The following is a 16,981-nucleotide window of genomic DNA, read 5'->3' as shown; positions in this document are numbered from 1 at the left end:
GTATGGTGGTAAAATGTAAAGAAATCTGGCTTTGGATTCAGTAATAATAGCTAAAATTTATATTGCAATTTTCATGTGTTGTCTCACTTGATCTTTGTACCAGCCATGGAAGGGTGATGCCCTATTTGATAGATGAAGAAATTGAAGGTAAAAGAGGTCAAATGATATGTCCAGGATCCCACAGCTAGCTTGTGTCTGAGGTAGAAGGTGGTTTTGAGTCTTTTGACTCTGAGGTCTAGGCTCTGCCCACTGTCTAACCCTGTCCCCCGTGGTATTTGTGTTCTAAGTATAAAATATCAGAGCATGCCAGTGCTATGGAAAAATCCTGGGTTCAGATCGTGCCTGTGATCCATCCTGGGGATATGGCCCTTGATTAAGCCCCCTCAGTGACCTCTGAGCTCCAGATAACTCTCAAAGACTTTAAATAGCAGGAGAAATTCATGTTGGCATTGATTGGGGAGGTCCTCAACAAGAGGTCTGGTTTTTAAAAACAGCCATTATTAAATGCAGATGCTATTTTTTCTTAAGGAGGCTTTTTTTCCTCTCCCTGCTTGCTTCAGAGATTGTCCTCAAAGTCCAGAGGCCCTGCCTACTGGGGATTTGGGGCCAGAAGAGAGTCACCTACCCAGTTTATAAGGACCCATACAAATGCTCTTGTGCTTTGAGATGTAGGGATACATCGAGAGTTTGCTTGTCTTCATGGGCCTGTGGGGAAGTGCTCTGGATGGGGTTACTGCAGGAGCTGTCATTAGAGCACAAGCATTCTCTACTATATCACTGCTGCTCACATAGGGTGTCCTGGTTTAATAAAGGTCTGGACTGCCCTTTAACTTCTGGGACACCCACTGTATCTAACTCTAGGAAGGTAAATGTTAGAAGGTGGCCTTGCTTTTACGAAGCATTCAAAATGTCCCAATCAATCAGAATATACAAAGTTAGAAAGTGGGCTTTCTTAAAAACTCAAACTCTTAAATAAGATTGTTTTTGTCTTTTGCCCCTATTGCAGCGTCCTCCCTGCAACTAATGGGGAGTTAATATTTGTTGGATTCAGTTGCTAGGAAGGGAACCCAGTTTATTTTTGCTAATGAACACACCCCTCTTCATTGGTTGTGAATTATGTTGGTAAGGAGAGAAAGGGGTGTGTGTGTGTGTGTGTGTGTGTGTGTGTGTGTGTGTGTGTGTAGGTATAGATATTGGAAGTCCAAACAATGTATAGATGGCCAGATGCTTTGGTGGCAGTATGAGGCAGGTTTGTTACATATTTTGGGAATGTGTATGGACAGCTTTGGTGAAATGAACTTGTTGGACTCCCCTGCAGTGTTTTATGTTCTAGAGCCAAATGAAAGGTAGAAGAGTGATGGTCAGGTCCTTGGCCCACCATGAATTCACAGCTTCATTGCACAGTGCATGCAAGAAAATCAGCCTGGTCCTAAAATAAATGTTAATATATGCCCAAATAGGGTGAAAATTGTACGTGAGAATGTTAACTGTTGTTGCTTTGACACTATATTGCATGAATTCACTATGTGTAGAGCAAGGCTAAATGTGAATGGGCCAGTGAATTTTTAAAAAATTATCTGTAAGATTTGATTTTACCATCCTGGAGTTAATTTTTATGTATTTTAATGCAAGACACGTTTAATATTTAGGAAAAGGTGACAGCTCTAGTCACAGGGTGTCTCCCACTAGAGGCGTGTAGAAATTTGTAAGTAAGCGTGTATTCGCTGATTTTTTTTTCCTTCTGTTCTTCCTTAGCTTGATGTGGTCTTAGAAACCAATCTGGCAACTATCCGGGTCCTAGAGACGATTCAGAAGAAACTTTCACGTTTGTCTGCTGAGGAGCAGGCCAAATTCCGCCTAGACAACACCCTGGGTGGCTCCTCTGAGGTGATTCACCGAAAAGCACTTCAGAGGATCTATGCTGATAAAGCAGCTGACATCATTGATGGCCTGAGAAAGAACCCGTCCATTGCTGTTCCTATAGTTCTGAAGAGGTACGGTCCTCGCACAGTAGAGGAGGTCACGTGTGGCAGTGTGCTAGTGTCTGTGAAAGGAAGGCTGAAGAGCGTGTGCAGCTACAGCTTGGGCATTATGGAAAGACTTGAGTATGTGTGTTTGTGTGTGCCAGAATGCAGAGCAGAGGGAGATCCTTCAGCGGCTTTCTCCGTATTCTCCAGCTTCTCAGGTAGTCTGCACCTTGTGACCTGTGACAGGCTGAGCGTCTGAGACTGCTGAGAATTTTCTCCTTAGTGGAAATTCACTGTTTCTGATGGGTTCCGGGAACATTCATTTTTTTCCTTTTAAGTTGTTAGATTATCTGTTTGTTGTAGTAGCGGAGAATGAGCACCACTTGAAAATGGGCTTTCTTTCTCTTTTTATGTAAAGGGGTTCCAGTGGAGTTTTAATTCTTGACTTTTAAGGTACAGGATGAATTTCTTTGTGGAGGTGCAGAGTTCTAGTATATCCATTTTTAATTCCCATTTTCATTCCTGTCATGCCGCAGTGGGTTGGCTTAGGTAATTCGCTCAAATTTTTATTTTGGTCACTCAAAAATGGTCCCAAATATAACTTTAAGTCCTTAGGGAATAACTTTTCCTCAGTAAACCAGAGTCTTCCAAGGTTTGTTTTGCACAGAGTCTTGCTTCTTTTATCTCTCTTTATTCAGTATCCAGGTTTATATCTACTGTGACTTGAATGTCCTTTCACCATTTAATACAGTTTTTCCGCTTTTATTTATCTGAGATGCTTCTTATTTTCCTCAGTTACTTATACTTTTTTTGTTGAGCTAATCAAAGATTGGGTTTTCAGCTGCCTTTCCTTTTTTCAAGGCACCTGTTTACTTATATTCTCATTAGTGGTTTTAACTTTTTATTTGGTCCTTGAGTAATTTTCACACAACTCCCTGTCTTCTCTTTTTTTATATTTTTATTTTTTTTTCTGCCGTCTCTTTAGAGTTGGTATTTTCAGTCCAAGTTTCTGAAATCTATGAAATTCGTTCACGGAAAGAGTCTTTAGTAAAGTCTCTTCCTTGTTAGGCAATTTTTAAAGTAAGTTATAGACATTGATGTGTACTCCCAAGGGTTTAGAGGCAGGAGATTAGTAGGTCTCCAGTCCTACTGGAGTGCTTGTTAAAGCCTGAGCAGATGATGGCATGAGGCAGAACTATCTCCTGGTTCCTTGACTGAGCCTGCTTCTATGTGCTTACACTCCCTTGATTCCTTTTTATTTTTGTTCTTGTCCATTGAAGGCTGAAGATGAAAGAGGAGGAATGGAGAGAAGCTCAGAGAGGGTTCAATAAGGTCTGGAGGGAGCAGAATGAGAAGTATTACCTGAAGTCCCTGGACCACCAGGGCATCAACTTCAAACAGAACGACACCAAGGTCCTGAGGTCAAAGAGCTTACTGAATGAGATAGAGAGCATCTATGATGAAGTAAGTTGGGAATCATCTCCTCTGTAGGTGCCATGAACACTGTGCTTCCTTCACATCTGTGGTGTTCTTGTGTGCAGCATTTTGAGTTAATCTGTGATGACAGTGTGTGAATTAGGGTGTCTGAGTTGGAAGGGACTTTGTTCATTTACTCTGCTTCATACCTGAACCAGAATTCCACTGACAGAATGGTGCTCTTTTCTTGGTTTGTATAAAAAACCCTTATATTGTACAGAAGAAAATGAGAATGGTTTTCCCAAATTCTGATATATTTCTTAACAGCCTGGCCATTCCTTTTTGTATCTGCTGTCTCCATCCTAGTCTTAGAATTCTCTCTTCCAGCTTCTCTCTTTTCAGTCCATCCTTCATGGCAGTGCCAGAGTCATCGTCTTGAAGCCCTGCTTTTGTGCACCTGTCACATCTCTGCTCAGAAACCTTCCTACTTATACCCCCCCCCCATCACCTGACAAAGTCAAAGCTTCCCACAATCCCTTTTAGGTCCTTGATAAATGTTCTTGATACTGGTAGAATGTCATTAGTATTGATACTGTTGGATACGAACTCTTATGTCCTTTTTGGGTGACGTTGTATAGTATTGGGGTACCTGTCTCATCTTTTTGTTGTTATGCTGTAGCCATGAGAGAGTTGGTTGCCCAAAGGCAAGCATCTAATTTATGGCTGCTGTGTGCTGTTTGTGTCTTTCCTACCTCAGAGGCAAGAGCAGGCTACAGAAGATAATTCTGGAGTTCCTGTTGGCCCACATCTTTCTCTCGCCTATGAAGACAAACAGATACTGGAAGATGCAGCTGCTTTGATTATCCACCATGTAAAGAGGCAAACGGGAATCCAGAAGGAAGACAAGTATAAGATCAAGCAGATCATGCATCATTTCATTCCAGACCTACTCTTTGCCCAGCGAGGTGATCTCTCAGATGTGGAAGAGGAAGAGGAGGAAGAGATGGATGTGGATGAAGCCACAGGGGCTGCCAAAAAGCACAATGGGGTGGGTGGCAGCCCCCCGAAATCAAAGCTGCTGTTCAGCAACACAGCAGCTCAGAAGTTCCGTGGGATGGATGATGTCTACAACCTCTTCTATGTCAACAACAACTGGTATATCTTTCTGCGGCTGCACCAGATTCTGTGCTTGAGGTTGCTGAGAATTTGTTCCCAAGCTGAGCGACAGATTGAAGAAGAAAACCGGGAGAGGGAATGGGAACGGGAAGTGCTGGGGTATAAAGCGGGACAAGAGTGACAGTCCAGCCATCCAGCTCAGGCTCAAAGAACCCAGTGAGTGCCCATGGGGGAGGGGGAGGGGAAATCTTCAGTTGAACTACTTTTATTTGTGGGACTTGGACAGATGGATTAGTTACTTGTCCTTTTTCCCCATTTTATTTTCCAGTTAACAAACATCTATTTTCTCTCCTTCCCATTCCTATTTAAAAGGGAAAAAACCCTTTTAACAAATGTGTATAGTAAAGCAAAACAAATTTCCACTGTGTTTATGTCCAAAAATGTATTTCTTACTCTGTCTCAAAACCATTACTACTCTGTCCAAAGGAGGGTTGGGTAGTTATTATTGAATTCCCTGCCCAGTCTTATTGCTGACCACTCTCTTAATGACTGTGCTTCACTGGTTTTTCAGGGATGAGGAGGTAATCTGAAACACTCCATACATTGCCTCTGCCACAAGAGCAATAAAGCCCTGGGCAGAGCTGGAACTTCTTGGGGTTTGTGTTCCATATCAGTGAGAGATATTTTCTTTCTTCCTAGTGAACAGGCCTTTTCCCTTTGACCATTGCAGTTACTGGTCATGCCAGAGCTTCTCAAAGAGGAGTTGGAAACAGAAAGAAGACTTGAGTAGGAAGATACTTATTTTTCAAGTGAAGAACATAAAGCAGACAATATGAAAGGAAATGGGAGAAACAGAGAAACAAAAATAGGGAAATTATGGACTGGAACTGCAGAGGGGCTGCAGTATTTGAACTGAAAAGAACATTCTGTGTTATCTAGCTACATCCCAAATCATAAATTATACATTTAGTCTACAAACCAAGATTCTTTCATAGACTCTTTCTATGCTCTTGAGTAAGTCAGAAATCCCTTGACAGAATCACTCACTTTTGTCTGGGGAGCCGACATAGAAAGTTCTTGTAAAGGTCTGGGCATTATTCCTTAAGCACAGTCTGCACATCAAAGGGTTGATAATAGGGGATTATAGCTAAGATATTTTTCAGTAGGATGTGAATTAGTTTTAAGATTGAGGAACATCTAGAATTAAATGGAAATTCTAAGACACAGAATTAGTGATTCTAATTTTTATCTAATTTTCTACTGAGAAAGCTTATAATCCTTCTGTGACTACCGTGTATATGGTTAGTGGCAAATCACTTAGAATATTTCAATCTTGAAAGCTAATACTTATTCCACAGAGAATAAACTTTATTGTCGTGCAGTGTTTTGAAGCAAAAGTACCACATAACTTCAGGTTAGTTGTGTTATTTATCCGTCTGTGTTTTTCTCTTTTGTACATCAGTCATTACTTTTCACCAAATAATCTTTTAAGCCTTCTGTGGACATTAACAGTTCCTAACTCTACTTGATTTTATCTTTAAAAAAAAAATAAGATACTGAAATTTAGATTGAAATTTAAGCAGAAGACCTAGGCAGTTAGACATTTATCACCATAGGTTTTCTTACCTTCACCTTTTCTCTTTGGTTGTTGCTAAGTAGCTATTGGACAGCCACTTGATTGTATTTCAGCCAGTGGGTGAAAGGATTCATATGCAGCTGGTACTAACCAGTTAATTCACTTTGTGAAGTGCATAGTTGAAGATGTATCCATAAACAAAAGGATCCTGACAGACCTATGTGGAGATTATCATTAATTGCAGATCACTTTTTGCTGTCCTAGAGGATTTGTCTTTTTTTCTTTTCTTTCTGTCTGGAGATATCCCAGCCCTTGAATATTGTACTGAGACCTCCTTTCATACCCTGTGTGGAGCCAAACACTTCTCTCTGAATTAAAATAGGTTTTGAGCAAGTGATACATGTGGTGAATGCCGTCAAGCCCAGAAAATAGCATTTCGCTCTTGGGTAGGTCCAGAAACTTGTTGAAGGCACTCAATGCTGAGATATTTTTGTGCTCTCACAATCACTTAGAGAGCCAAGTAGCCCTGTCAGTAGCCAGCTTTCTAAAGTGGTCAGTCATTTAATTTTAGAAGCTGGCATTCGTTGCAGGCTCACTCCCCTCTTCTCAACCAGGCCAGGCTCGTCATTTATCCACCTGTTTAAGCATATCAGCTGTCTCCATCCTCAGGGCTTGTGTGGCTTTGTTGAATTCCTGAGGGAACTGCCCTGTCTTGGTATTTTGGGCATCAGGCAAAACTTCAATCATCTGTTGCTTCTTTCCCACAGTGGATGTCGATGTAGAAGACTATTACCCAGCCTTCCTGGATATGGTACGGAGCCTGTTGGACGGCAACATAGACTCATCCCAGTACGAGGACTCCCTGAGAGAGATGTTCACTATCCATGCCTATATTGCCTTTACCATGGACAAATTGATCCAGAGTATTGTCAGACAGGTGAGGAAAGGACGGTCACTCCTTGATGAAGGCTGTAGATGAGGGAGAGTTTTTCGCAAAGATAGAGCAGAAAAAGTTGTAGGTAGTAATCAAGGAAAGAAGTTTCCTTTTTTAAAAAAGCCTCTGCAGATTTTTTGTGGTCTGGGGTGGGAACTATTAGTTTTTTTGTCTGTTTTCTCATATTATCAGTAAGACCTGTGTTTTATTTATTTATTTTTTTTTAGAAGCATATGATTAGCTTATTGACCCTTTTGGCCAAGGCTCTGGGGTTTTCTGCTTCATTGTTTTGTAGTCCACATTGAGAGAAATAGGATTGGCCTTGGTCATTCAAATATCCTGTAACAGTTCCAGCCCCTCCCAACCCCATGACCTGCTTTGCTAGCAGGCTGGAAGGGTGAGCTGGTGTGGTGAGGCAGACCCCATGGGTGTAAAGCTCCCTTTTCTCTCAAGATCCATTCAGTTCCATCTTTTTGCATTTTAGTACTTGAAATTTATTTTAAAAGGAAAAAATATCATATTGTAACAGATGTTTGCTTTTCATGCTTTTCCTCCATATCTCTTCTCACAGTGGTTCCCTTTGTTTCCATATGTCATGGTGGGTGATTATGTTTTACTTTCGCTCCTTTAATTGTTATTTACCCAGAGCCCTGTGGGTTTTAACTGGATGCTTTATAAATTAGTTATTTACAACAGTAATAATAATAATAAGGGCACAATGAACAGTTTACCCAGAGTCTGGAGCTCTGAATTCTCTAGAGGGATGCAATCCATTGTGACTCTGTTTCTTGAATTATTGCTTTTAATATTGCAGAAAACTGTAATCCATGTGTTTTACAACTAGATGAGGTGAAAATGTTACTATTGTGCTGTTGTTTTCAGTGGCTAATCCAAGTTATTTGTTATTGATACTAAATGCCCTTGTATTCAACTTGGAGCAGTTAGTGTATATATGCATCTCTAATTGTATCCAGCTTAGATTTTTAAAAAAGTATGGTTTTTTCAAAATCACTCATGATTGTGACATTTGGAAAACAATTGTCAGCACAACTAATTTTACTTTTTGTGCTTAAGAAATGATTAGACTTTTGGTGACTGTGATGCAGGAGTCCTTCTAGGTATTAATAATGATTATAATAGATTGCTGCCTGTGTTCCCAGAGTGTAGTAAAAAGAGCAGGGCTTTGGAGCTTTGCCCTTTTCCACTTGTTATCTCTGTGATTTTAGGCAAGCTGCTTCGCCTCTTGGGGCCTCAGTTTCTTTATCTCTAAAATAAGGAGATTTGAACAAGGTTTCTAGAGTTCCTTCCAACACTTTGGGTTGTAATTGGGAAATCCATGTGGTCTGGAAAGAATGCTGGACAGGGCGTCAGAGGGACCTGCCTGGGTTTTAATTCTGTCTCTGTCCCCAGGTGACCTTGTAAGGTTTCATCATAAATAAAATGAGGTAATTGGTTGGATTTGACTTAGAATAAATTCCCCTCTGTTCTAAAATTCTGTTCTGTGATTTATTGGAATTAATGCTTCCAGATCAGTACAAAGTGATTTAAAAGTAACTCAATTTTTTTGATATGTTGATTGATTTTGCTAATTTATTTTCCTCTTATAAAAATTGTTAGAAGGCACACTGACTCTCTGGGAGGGAGAAGGGAAGCTGAGGAAAATGGAGGCAATGTAAAAACAGAAGATACGCAATGTGGGCAGTTGCTGGTGGCTGATTTTTAAATATGTAAACAGTCCATTCATTAAGTGTGAAATCCATAAGCTTAAAAGCTTAAATCATTAGGAAAGTTTGCAGTGTATATTTATTTGATCCTCTCAGCATCCCTATGAGGTAGGTACAGCAGAGGTATTATTTCTTATTACATATGGCAACCTATGCCTTGGTGATTTGATGACACAGGTGATGTCCAGAAGGATTTGAATGCAGGCCTTCCCTGGTTCCCAGTTTGGCCCTTCACCTCTTGGTCCATTTTGCAACCTTGTACTTGTTTTCTTGATACCATTTCTGTGAAAGTGAGAGCAAGTTTCACTCAGCAGACTCATAGCACTGAATTTTGTTTTATTTTTAAAAATTTGATAGTATTTTATTTTGTTTCCAATTACATATAAAGATAGTTTTCAGCATTCATTTTTGTAAAATTTTTGAGTGCCATATTTTTTCTCCCTCCCTGCCTCCCCAAGACAGCAAGCAATCTGATATACATGTGCAATCATGTTAAACATATTTCTACATTAGTCATGTTGAGAAAGAAGAATCAGAACAAAAGGGAAAAACCACGAGAAAGAAAAAAACAAGACAAAAAAAAAGTGAAACTAGTATGCTTGGATCTGCATTTAGACTCCATAGTTCTTTCTCTGGATGTGGTTTGCATTTTCCAACATGAGTCTTCAAATTGTCTTGGATCATTGTATTGCTGAAAAGAGCTAAGTCTGTCATAGTTAGTCATTGTACAGTGTTGGTATTGCTGTGTACAGTGTTCTTCTGGTTCTACTCACTTCACTCAGCATCAGTTCATCTAAGTCTTTCCAGGTTTTTCTGAAATCCGCCATAGTATTGAATTTTAAATAGATTTAGTATTTTCTGTTTTTCCCCAAATTCTTTTCATCCTCCAGTTGAGGATGTTCCTTCTCCTGTTCCCTCCAACCACTGAAGGAGGATTCATCTTTACTTTCATTCTATCTTGTCACTTCCAGTCTTCCCTCTGCTATCTATTTTGATGCCACATCCTCTCTTTCAAAGTAAATACATAGCATCATTTTTCTTGTCATTGACTTACATCTAAGACAGTTACCAAGCCAGAGCTTGAGAGTTGCAATATTGAATCATGACAGGATACAAAATCTTACACATGGAACTCTTGCCTTCAATTACAGTTTCCTTACCTTTCACCTTTCTAATTATCTTAAGTCTCCCCCATCTGCTTGTTGCCATCATGATGCTCTCCTGCTCCATTAGTTCCTTCTGGCTTCACTTTGCACTTGCCTCACTGCCTAGCATAGACATCAAAATCGGCTGTTTTCAACAGTGCCTTCTGATTCCTAGAGTCATTTGTTTTCCTGACCCTCTGGTGCCTTGCCATACACATTACTAATTGTGGGTTACTCTAAATGCCTGCTCCTGGGATGGTAAAATCTGCTACAGAAAATAATGAAACTGTTTGAATCTGTGGTATATTCATTCATTCTGTCACTGCTGTTCTGGAATTATTTATTTCAATGTGACCTTTTCCCCACAGTGGTGGTTACGTTGAATATACTCACCAACCTATAAATTCTGATCCTTCATTCATAGCAAACAGTCTCATCTCCTACTTTACATGAATCATTTGAAGCCATCTATTCCATGCTTCCCTTCATTCTGTCTCAAAGTGTTTGTCACTACACCTTTCTTTTCAAATAATCCTACTGTTTTTCTTTTCTCATTCCCATTTATAGCCTTTCCTTTCCCAGGGCTCCACCTGTATGCTGGATTGAGCCTTCATCTTTTCTTGGACTTTATCACTTATATCCTTTTCCTTTTTATCTTTCATCTCTCTTTCTCTATTGGACGTTTTCTATTTTCATGTTTGAGAATCCTTGACCTTGAAAACCTTCCCTAGACCTTACTTTCTTTTTCCTTCCTTCCTTTCACTCCTTATTCTATTTCACCACCCATTCATTAATGCCTTTTGCCTGCTGGCTCCTGTCTGAACTGCTCAACAGAAGATTTCAGCTTTTATCACTAAATAAAAACTATGCTAAGAAGGAAACTGTACTTTTCCCTCAAGGAGCTTTTGTGCTACTGTTTTGTATTTAATTTTCAAGGAATTATACCAAGGCTAGTTTAATAAATATCAGTAGAGTGTAGGAGCTTTTTATGATGGCCCTTATAAAAAATGATGACTAAAAAAAAAAAGGAGACTGGATTCGTACAATGGAAATGCATTTTGTAGCAAGATGGAAATGCATTTTGTAGCAAGAAGGGTTTAGAAGGAAGATTTTAAGATGGCTGCTTATCTCCAGGGTTTGGTCTCTTGCTTTGGTCAGTCTATGCCTTGAGTGTTTGACTTCAGATCATGTACTTATGAAATCATTTAGTTCAACAGTGTCAATTCTAACTGCCAGAATCGACAAAGGCAGGATTTATTTAATGAGGCAGTCATGAAATTCCAACTGTTAATCATTGTCTAAATGTCTTTTGTGGTTGTCCTTAAGTGAATGCAGGGTTAATTGATGCTAAGATACTTTGTAAGTGTTCTACTCCATTGAGTTCATCAGTTAGCCTTTCTTTTCTAAGCATGAACAGTAATGCTGAGAAACTCCAAGGTTTGGCCTGGCTTCTTTTTTCCTTTCACAATAACAGTGTAGTTCTTATAGAATTAATTATGTTTTATTTTCTTTGCTTTTGCTTCTTCCTTAAACAAGCAAATTTCTGAGTTCCTCAGAATGAACGAGAAGAGGTTGAATAAATAATGTGAGCAATGTAGAGCTGTTGACTTAGTATGTATATACGGTCCATGTGCTGAGATTCTCTTTCCTTGTATCTTTTCCCTTTACACCTTCCTAGCTCCAGCATATTGTAAGTGATGAGATTTGTGTACAAGTGACCGACCTCTACTTATCAGAAAACGGCAACAGTGCAACAGGTGGCACCCTAAATACACAGACCTCTCGAACCCTCATGGAATCCACATATCAGCGTAAAGCAGAGCAGCTCATGTCAGATGAGAACTGCTTTAAGGTGAGAGCTCTTCAGAGGCTTAGCATTCCCAGGACCTGTGGCTGGAGAAACCCAGTTGGAGGACTCACTGGCCCTCTTAGGCCTGTTTGATTCACTTGAATTATTTACCCCCAAATTGTCAATATAATAATACTAACCTTTTCATTTGTTTAGTGCATAACAGCTTTAGAAGGTTTTACACAGATCTTATTTGATTCTCGCTTTTTCTAATCTTGATTGCCCAGCACTGTTACCATTTGCCTGATTTGACATCCTAGCCCTGGGAAACATCTATGAAGGTCATCTCTGGTTCAGTCCAAGCCTTAATACGGGACTGTATCAGAGAAACCTCAGGCCAAAAGGATTTGTCTCTAATGATTTATATGGGTGGGAATCTTTTTCAGTCAGTGGTCTTATACATGTCTTGAAGTAATAGGACAGGTTTTGTTTTGATCTAGATATATCCTCAGGCATGGGATCAAAATCTCCTGAGTGAGAGTACATTCTCACTAGTAGAGTTGTAAAAGGACATATCTACATGTCATTAAACACTGATTTGATTTTCAGCATGCAGTGCTCTCTGACTTATTCTTGCCTATATGTTGACCATTTGGTTTTAGAAACTTTGAGGTGGGGCAGTCCCTTTCTGACTGACTGGGTAATTAGCTTCTGTTAGCAGCTTCATACAGATCAGTGAGGTGATTGTGCTGCCACAGATGATTGGGTTCATCTTGTTCCTTCAGTAGAGGCTTTGCTGTTACATTCTTAGACTTTCTTAGAGATAAGGAAAGTAGCTGGTAGTAAACTTGGAGCTGGACCCTTGAGCTTGACCAGTGAGGTGCTACTCTGTATTTTAAATGCTCTTCATTATATCTTGCCATTAGCTGCCAAAGTTTTTCATTACTTTCTTCCTTATCTTTTTTATGTGACTCTCTCTCTCTCTCTCTCTCTCTCTCTCTCTCTCTCTCTCTCTCTCTCTCTCTCTCTCTCTCTCTCTCTCTCTCTCTCTCTCTCTCTCTCTCTCTCATCACCTGGCTTGTGAGTAACCTTTGAACTCCAACACTCTTCCTTTCTCTGTCTCAGGTCACTTCACCTTTTGGAATAGTCCATTGCTTAATTTTCTGTTCCTCTCCCTTGTAGCTTATGTTCATTCAGAGCCGAGGCCAAGTTCAGCTGACAATCGAGCTCCTCGACACAGAGGAAGAAAACTCGGATGACCCTGTTGAGGCAGAGGTAGGACCCCCTCACCTAGAGGTTCTAGGCCAGGCCTCTTGTCTTCCTATAGAAGTCGGTGTGTGTTGTGTTCTTCCACTGAGACTACCATACCCTTACTCAAGGACTGCCACACCTCACCCTGAGTTGTCTCTTGGGGGCCTGTTCTGTCCTGTGGCATAACCATTGTCCCTTCCTCAGCCACCATAGCTATCACACTTTGTGAGAGCCCAGCATGGTGAGCTTGTAACATTGAGCAATCATAAGGTTTAGGTCACTCCCATCAGACTCTCAATAAAGGGCAAGGTCCCTCAAGAAGTCCTTTGGGCTCTGTTATGTGGAAGCCCCGAGGCCTCTCCTGAGCTTTTTTTACTTATGTCAACCCTGGATCCTGCGCTACTCAAACAGAGGGTAAACTGGGGAAAAGTGCCATAACTAAGCACCCAATGCTGGTTGATTAGCTCGACATCCTGGAGAAGTCATAGCATTTACTGTCTTTGAATTTGCCTTCCCTGACCCAGTGGCCAGCCACAGATCGTTTATGAAGCACATACTCTGTGCTAGACCTTGTTGGGCCTGGGGGTGCAAACCAAAAGAAATTGTCCTGCTCTCAAATAGCCTGTGTTCTGTAGGGCTGATACTGTGCACAGGCTGGGTTACAGACCTCCAAAAATCATAATAAGGGATCTGGGAAAGGCTTCAAGAAGAAAGTGTTGCCTGAGCATTCTTGAAGGAAACAAAGAACTCTGAGGGACTCAGAAGTGAGGTAGGAGACACAGCCAGTGTGAGAGACGGAAGGACAGTGGAAAGGACGGTTGGGTAGCTCCCACAGTTCAGGAAGGAGAGGTTGGGCCAGGCTATAAAGAGCTGGGAAAGCTAAAAAGAAGAGCTCAACAACAGCCACAACAGCTACCATTTTTAGCCCTTTAGGGTTTGCAAAGCACTTTATACATGTCATTTCACTTGATTCCGCACAACTCTACGAGGTAGCTACCAAAGTGATTGCCGTTTTCCAGCTGAGGAAACTAAGGCTGAAGGAGGTGAAGTGATTTGCCAGGTCACACAGCTAATAGGCATCTGAGGCAGAATTCTAACTCAGGCCCTCCTGCTTCCAAGGCCAGTACTGTATCCACTGTACTGTCTGCCTGCCATCCTAGAGGCAGTAGGGAGCCACTGGAAGTTGCTGCGTAGAGAAGTGCTGTGGTTGGCACTGCACTTTAGGAAAAATCACTTTGGTGGCTGGGAGAAGGATAGGTTGGAGAGGGGAAAGCCTGGAGGAAGGGAGACTAATTAGGACCTAGGCTACTGAGATACAGTCCAAAGGAAAAGAGAGGAGGCCTGAACTAGGGTGGTGGGTAGGTATTTAGAAACAAAGCATACCTTCCCCTCAAAGAACTTAATTCTTCTGGGGGAATACCACAGTGAAACAGACCAGTGTGTCCTTGGTGACTTGAGAGAGAGCAGCCATTCATCAGGAGGACCAAGACCAGCTTCCTGGGTAGGAACTCAGCTTCCACTCTTGGAAACCTTCCCAATATCTTTGGCCTGAATGAGGCACACACTGGGTTTGCCATGTGGATTTCCACACTTCATTATATTATTTGTGTCATTCTTTTTCATGGATATGGGTACTGGTTTGGGAGTCAGAGGCCCTGGGCTTGAATCCAAGTGCCCTTTTATTTACTGTCTCTGTGAGCCTGGGCTTAGCCTTTTTTGTATTTATTTATCTATAAAATAAAGGTGGGCCAAATTTTATTTACAAAATCCTATCCACTATGACCTTATTGGCTAAAGGTCAAACTCCTTGAGGGAATGAACACATAATGCACCTTTAATCTCCCCCAGGGAATATACATGCTTACATGAAGTGATTCTTCTAATAGTTATTCTCATATTGTATTCTGCCTTCGTCAGTGGGGAGGTTGGCGGGGGAGGGGAGGGGATCCTCCCCTCCCTATTTAATTTCATGTGAGAAGAGACAATATTTTCTGTCACAACTAATTATGAGCATTTTTTGTTGTAGGCATTCAATTAAAATTTTTTGAGTTTATACAGATTTTGGACTTTTCTAGAATGTTTATGAAGTTATGGCAATTAAATTTGAATGGTGACAGTCTTTTTAAAAGCAATTCTTTCTTTTGTATGCCACTTATTTATAGCGATGGTCAGACTATGTCGAGCGATATGTAAACTCAGATACTACCTCCCCAGAGCTCAGAGAACATCTGGCCCAGAAGCCAGTATTTCTGCCAAGGTGAGTGAAGCGTGTTGTGTCTGGTAAAGAACATGAAATTATATTTGATCAGAATAGAGTAGATGTCTTTCAGGTTGTTGTTGTGGCTGTGTGGTTTGTCCTTCGTTCTCAAAGAGGACCATGACATCAAGAAGATGATGCCATGACTTACAAGTGAATTGGATTTAAGTGAGGGAGGGCTGTGCAAAGTCATCAGTCTCACTATCTTCTCCAAAGCCTTCTGGGTCCAGTGGCCAGATATAGATCAGGCTGCAGTGGGAGACCTTGGCCTTTTTAAGCTAAGGTCTTTCCAAGTTCTCACTTTGACTGAGGCAACACTGATTCAGTGATTAGGGCTATCTAAGAAGTGAGCTAAGGGATGGCCCCTTTAATTTAAAAAAAAAAAATTAAACTGGGAGGGGAAGACCTTCAGGGTTGTTTCTAGCCTAAAAAGAAACAATTACTATTTATATTCACTCTGACCCATCAGGGCCCAAAAAAATTACCATTAAGTGGTCCTATTGTCGACCAGTCAAAGAGAGCCTGAGTGAATTGGGTTTAAGATGTGGTCTTTAGGAAAGAAATCTAGCCAGTAATAAACCCCAAGCTACCTAGGTAGGTTTCAGCCATCAAAATTTACCTTTGTTTGGGCAGAGCACCCTCAGGTAAGGGCATGAATACCCCATGTGGGGAGAGGAGTCTTTCAGGAGTGTAAGACTAGATACATGTTAAATAACTGACTCCCTTCTCTTTTCGTTCATTCTTTTAATTAATCTACTTTTTGGACATTTTCTTGTTATTAAAGTTTGTACTGCTTTTACCCAAAGAATTCACCATCTCCCAGCAGGGAGATGAGCAATTCAGGGATTTCATAGGCATAGTAGTTTTCAGGAAGGCCTGCTTTTTATAGCTAATCAGAGGCATTTATTTCTGATGCTTTATTTGGGGATCCAAACAGCTGTTTCAAAACAGGGAAATGGGTGGTAGGGGAGCAAGAAAATCATTGCTATCTTGCCCAAATGTGGAAGTGAAGCCCTGAGACATCTACATCTTTAGTGTTGAGCACAGAGCCTCAAAGGAGCTATTTCTCCTGTGTTTGGGCTTCATGGCTTTTTTATCATTAGTGACCTTTGGTGTTTGGCATTGGACGGGCTGTCCTTAGGCTGGTGGCTCAGGGCCCATGTAGCCTCTCCAAATCTGTTTCCAGGACGAGAGCTAATCCTAGCAGGGATTCTTTGGTTTGCAGGAATCTAAGGCGGATCCGTAAATGTCAGCGTGGTCGGGAACAGCAAGAGAAGGAAGGCAAAGATGGAAACAGCAAGAAGAGTATGGAAAATGTAGAGAGCTTGGATAAGTTGGAGTGTCGATTCAAACTGAATTCTTATAAGATGGTGTATGTGATCAAATCAGAAGACTACATGTACCGGAGAACAGCTCTGCTGCGTGCTCAACAGGTGAGAGCCAAGGACCTAGCAGTTTAGGTGGCATCCTCCCCTCCTCTCCTGAGCAGGGCTGCTGGTCAGCAGAATCCTGTAGGTGGGTTCCCAGCTTCCTGGTTTGAGGAAAGGCACCCATGTTCTTCCCCAAGCCCCCTCATTCCTAATCCCCTCCCTCCTCAAAGACAAGGGAGTGGGGTGATACTAGATGGGAAGAAGCTTCAGAGACAAGGGAGTATATCTAATAGAGGGGGAATCGATTGGTATGCCTACTGTGACCCTCTTACAGATCACTTCCTCTTTTCAGTCTTCAATCTTTTCAGTCTTCAATTCCCTTATTTGTATGGTCAAGGGGTTGAGTCAAATGAGTTTGAACTTCTTTCAGCCCTAA

The 16,981-nt window shown here is 41.2% G+C and overlaps 1 protein-coding gene across 1 annotated transcript in view; it reads left to right on the top strand.

The window, feature by feature from the left end:
* Positions 1-16,981, top strand: part of SIN3A (SIN3 transcription regulator family member A) — a 39,106-nt gene that overhangs the window by 19,016 nt on the left and 3,109 nt on the right. The window contains 9 exon segments of the mRNA XM_020994564.1: positions 1,756-1,994; positions 3,248-3,431; positions 4,141-4,656; positions 4,658-4,715; positions 6,843-7,012; positions 11,557-11,730; positions 12,850-12,942; positions 15,081-15,175; positions 16,401-16,608. Of these exon segments, the coding sequence (XP_020850223.1) occupies positions 1,756-1,994; positions 3,248-3,431; positions 4,141-4,656; positions 4,658-4,715; positions 6,843-7,012; positions 11,557-11,730; positions 12,850-12,942; positions 15,081-15,175; positions 16,401-16,608 (1,737 nt within the window).

The sequence above is a fragment of the Phascolarctos cinereus genome, unplaced genomic scaffold, assembly GCF_003287225.1.
Source record: "Phascolarctos cinereus isolate Bilbo 61053 unplaced genomic scaffold, phaCin_HiC Scaffold_3;HRSCAF=262, whole genome shotgun sequence".
Taxonomy (NCBI): domain Eukaryota; kingdom Metazoa; phylum Chordata; class Mammalia; order Diprotodontia; family Phascolarctidae; genus Phascolarctos; species Phascolarctos cinereus.
Note: the sequence above shows the minus strand (reverse complement) of the source record. Positions and strands in the feature narration are given on the sequence as shown.